General features: G+C 40.1%; 1 protein-coding gene across 1 annotated transcript; it reads left to right on the forward strand.

Annotated features, from left to right (window-relative positions):
* Window positions 1–358: 358 nt before the first annotated feature.
* On the forward strand, window positions 359–1,300 carry LOC122206439 (olfactory receptor 1D2-like). The gene has a single exon (XM_042915623.1). It carries the CDS (start codon window positions 359–361, stop codon window positions 1,298–1,300), a length of 942 nt encoding a protein of 313 aa, XP_042771557.1.
* Window positions 1,301–4,825: the final 3,525 nt, after the last annotated feature.

A 4,825-nucleotide genomic window follows, 5' to 3' on the forward strand; every position in this document is an offset into this window, starting at 1 on the left:
AATGCATACACCTATTTTCAATATCACTCTAAATCTACGAAATATCAAAACTATAACATAGTAATCTTTAAGTACTTCGAGAATATTGTAAGCTGATAGGATTTAAAATAAGACATGTACATTACTTCTATAATATTGAGTATGTCAAATTAAAAGTCCCTGGGAAGACTAAGCTGCATAAAGATTTTCCATGTTACGCTTTCTTTGTTGTTACTTCATTGTTCACATTTTTAAAAATTATAAAAGTTAGTCTATTTTTAATGTCAAGAGAATAATTGCTTTTGAATATCTGAATGTCCTTACTCAATACTCAATTAGTAAATGTTTGTTGGTGCTAATATTGCAGACAATTGGGGAAATGCATGGAGGCAACCAGAGTGAGACCTCAGAGTTCCTACTCCTGGGGCTCTCGGAGAGTCCTAAAGAGCAGCGGATCTTGTTCTGGATGTTCCTGTCCATGTACGTGGTCACAGTGGTGGGAAATGTGCTCATCATCCTGGCCATCAGCATTGATCCCCACTTGCACACTCCCATGTATTTACTCTTGGCCAACCTCTCCCTCACTGACCTCTTCTTTGTCACCAACACAATCCCCAACACATTAGTGAACATTCAGTCTCAGAACAAAGCCATCTCCTATGCAGGGTGTCTGACACAGCTCTACTTCCTGGTCTCCTTGGTGACTCTGGACAACTTCATCCTGGCCACAATGGCATATGACCGCTATGTAGCCATCTGCCGCCCCCTCTACTATGTCACAGCCATGAACCCTGGGCTCTGTATTTTGCTCCTCACCCTGTGTTGGGGACTTTCTGTCCTCTATGGCCTCTTCCTCACCCTCTTCGTGACCAAAGTGACATTCTGTGGTTCCCGGAAAATCCACTACATCTTCTGTGAGATGTATGTCCTGCTGAGGCTTGCATGCTCCAACACCCAGATCATTCACACAGTGCAGATTACTACAGGCTGCTTCATTTTCTTCACCCCCCTAGGGATCATGATCATGTCTTATGTCTGGATTGTCAGAGCCATCCTCCGAATACCCTCAGCTTCTAGCAAGTACAAAGCCTTCTCCACCTGTGCCTCACATTTGGCTGTGGTCTCCCTCTTCTATGGGACACTTGGTATGGTATATCTGCAGCCCCTCCAAACTTACTCCATGAAGGACTCAGTAGCCACAGTGATGTATGCTGTGGTGACCCCCATGATGAACCCTTTCATCTACAGCCTGAGGAACAAGGACATGCATGGGGCTCTGGGAAGACTGCTCCTAGGGAAAGCCTTCCAGAGGTTGACATGAGGTACTTTGGGGCAATGAAGGGGACACTGTATAACTTTAGGCCCCCAAATCTTGTATTTACCTCACCTCTACTTAGGTCACTAAGATAAAGCAATTTTAAGTGTGTTTCTTTAAAAAAAAATCTCTAAATATATAAATTAAATCTGATCTAATTGCAGGGAAAATTTTGTAGGATCAACATCATGAAGAAAATCTTGGCAGACCTTTCTTGATTATAGGTGGGTTAGGTGAACAGAAGAATGATGAAAATATGGAGGATCTTAACAGCATGGTTGACGTTCTTGATATGGACTTATGTGGCATTTACATTCAATGATTAGAAATAGAGTATTTTTCTTAGGCACATATGGAATATGTGGTAGGAATTATTAGGTACTAGGCCACACACAGACACACACACACAGGCACACACAGCCTCAACAAATATAAAGGAATACAATCTGATCATAACTCAGCTGGTTTGGATGTTAATGACAGAAAGGTAAATAGAGAATCCCAAATTTTTGACATTCGGAGACAAAATGCTGGCTAAATCAAGGTTAAAAATGAAATTAAAATGGAAATTTGAAAATATCTATTACTAAATAGTAATAGAGACATTGCATGTCAAAACTTTTAGGACATGGCAAGCATGAAGCTTTGAGGGATTATTACAGTCTCAAGTGATTATATTAGAAAAAAGGAAAGCTCCATGTTTGTTGAACTATGTGTCCTCTTAGGATTCTGGAACAAATGAACAATGTAATAAATGCAGGGAAAACAGAAGATAAAGAAATTGAGAATAGAAACAATAATACAAAATATAATAGGATCAAAAAAGTTTAGTTCTTTAAAAAAATGAAGTGGACAAGGGAAGAAGAGAGGAAACGCAAATAAACACTGTACTGGGAAGAAAAAAAGAGGGATAAAACTAAAGATAAAATTGAGATTAGAATGGCTAAGGGGGAGGAATTAAAATGGCAGAGCAGCATGGAGACCCTGAGCTTGATTGTCCCTGAAACAGCCAGATTAGCATCAACCCATTTTGAACACCTAGGAAATTGATCCGAGGATTAACACAACAATCTGCATAACTTGAGCCACAGAACTCGGCAGATACAAGGTGCGGAGAGGTGAACTGGGGGAGAGAAAAGTCATGGAGGGTAGGGAGCTGTATGAAGAGAGGACAGAAAAAGAGAGGGGGGACAATGAGGCACACTGGGATCGTGCAAGAAAAGCACTCCCCCAAAAGTAGCAGGAGAGAAAGGGAGAGAAAGAGTGAAAACACTTGCAGGTACTGAACAAGAAATCTATCGCCAAAACCATTGACAGGAAGAAAGGAGAAGGTTTCAATACCACCAGGATTGTATAAACAGTGGAGTCCAGAGTCTGAAGTTTCAGAGCTCAGTGCCTGGCAGTGCTCTACTGAGGAATCAGGGCAAATCCCCAGGAGCAGGCAGCAGGATCTGAGGGGTCTGTGTGCCACATGGGGAGAAGCAGTTCCCATGCTTCCAGTGCATTTGGTAGAGGCCATACAGCCTCCCCGCAGGCAAAGTTCCCAGCAGACCCTGGAGAGCAGCCACGTTTGCTGCTACTGGCACAAAGATGCCAGAGTGTGGTGAAACCTGACACTGGCTGTATGTTGTAATTTGCTGTAATCTCTGAACCTCTGCCTCTGCTCCATCACACAAACATTTTCTGGGTGCAAACTAGCACCCAGCCTTTCCTCAGTGAGACCCTCCCCCATAGAGTTGGCACTGGGCCAAGCTGTGGGAAACTCTGAAGCCTGGGGTTTTGAAACACAACTCCATCTGAGACAAAACTCTGGACAGAGGTGCTGCCTGGCAGGTGGACAGCTTGGAAATGGACAGGGTAGAGGCAAGGTGGACAGAGTCCAGAGACAAAGGAGGGGTGATGATTGCAGGTCAGTGAGAGCTCAAAGTTCCTGTGCGAGAGACTAGGTGAAGCCATTTCCACCTCTCCCACACACACACATGCATGCCACAGTGATCCACCTCAGTAAGCTAAGCACCACTTAGTGGAGAACAGAGCCATTACACCAAGCCCCGCCCAACTGTGCCCTCCAAGCACATTCCTCTAGAAAACAAGCACAAGTCAATACAACTGCTTAGTACTATAACAACTATAGAAGGCTTCATAGTTTCAATTCTAGGGGAAACTGGTTGTAACTTCATTCCAGTTTCATTCTGTTTGTTGGTTCATTTATTCATTTTCTTTGCTTCTGTTTTTGCTTAGGTTATTTTCTGTTTTTTCATTTTCTTTCTTTTCTTCTTCATTCTTGGATACAGAAAGAGAAAATTTTATTTATTTATTTATTTTTTTACTTGTTTTTTAAATTTTTTATTCTATTTCACTTTATTTCATTTTATTCTAGTATATAATTTTTTTAATTTTTTTCTTGTTTTTTTTTTTTTCTTTTCTTTCCCTTTTTACTCTATTATAGCAAGCTTCTTTCAACAAGAATACCAAAACACACCTAGGATCTACCTTCCTTTATTTGATTTTTTGTTTGGTTTTTAATATTTAACTTTGTATTTTTTACTTTATTAATTTTTTCTTCCTCCAAAATGACAAAATGAAGGAATTCATGCCAAAACAAAGAACAGGAAGAAATGACAGCCAGAGGCTTAATCAACACAGATATAAGCAAGATATCTGAACTAGAATTTAGAACCACGATAATAAGAATTCTAGCTGGGGTTGAAAAAAGCATAGAATCCCTTTCTGCAGAGATAAAAGAAATAAAATCTACTCAGAACGAAACTAAAAATGCTAAAACCGAGATGCGATCTTGAATGGAGCCACAACGGCAAGTATGGATGAAGCAAAGTAGCAAATAAGAAATTTAGAAGATAAAATTATGAAGAATAATGAAGCAGGAAAAAAGAGAGGGACACAAAAGCAAAAGATATCGATACAAGACTTAGAGAACTGAGGGACTTATTAAAAAGGAATACATTCAGAATCATAGGAGTCCCAGAAGATGAAGAAAGAGAAAAAGGGGAAGAAGGTTTTTATCAGCAAATTATAGTGGAAAACTTTCTTAATCTGGGGAACGACACAGACATCAAAATCCAAGAAGCACAGAGAACTCCCATTAGATTCAACAAAAAACAACCATCACCAAAGCATATCATAGTCAAATTCACAAAATATACAGACAAGGAAAGAATTATGAAAGTGGCAGGGGAAAAAAAGTCCTTAACCTATAAAGGAAGACAGATCAGATTTGCAGCAGACCTATCCACAGGAACTTGGCAGGCCAGAAAGGAGTGGTAGGATATATACAACATGCTGAATTGGAAAAATATGCAGCCAAGAATTCTTTATCCAGTAAGGCTGCCATTCAAAATAGAAGGAGAGACAAAGACTTTCCCAGACAAACAAAAAATAAAGGAGTTCATGACCACTAAACCAGTTCTGAAAGAAATTTTAATGGGGACCCTTTGAGTGGAGAAAAAACAAAACAAAACCAAAAAGACCAAAAGCAACAAAAACTAGAAAGTACCAGAGAACGTCACTAGA

Source organism: Panthera leo, chromosome E1 (genome assembly GCF_018350215.1).
Source record: "Panthera leo isolate Ple1 chromosome E1, P.leo_Ple1_pat1.1, whole genome shotgun sequence".
NCBI classification, from domain to species: Eukaryota; Metazoa; Chordata; class Mammalia; order Carnivora; family Felidae; genus Panthera; species Panthera leo.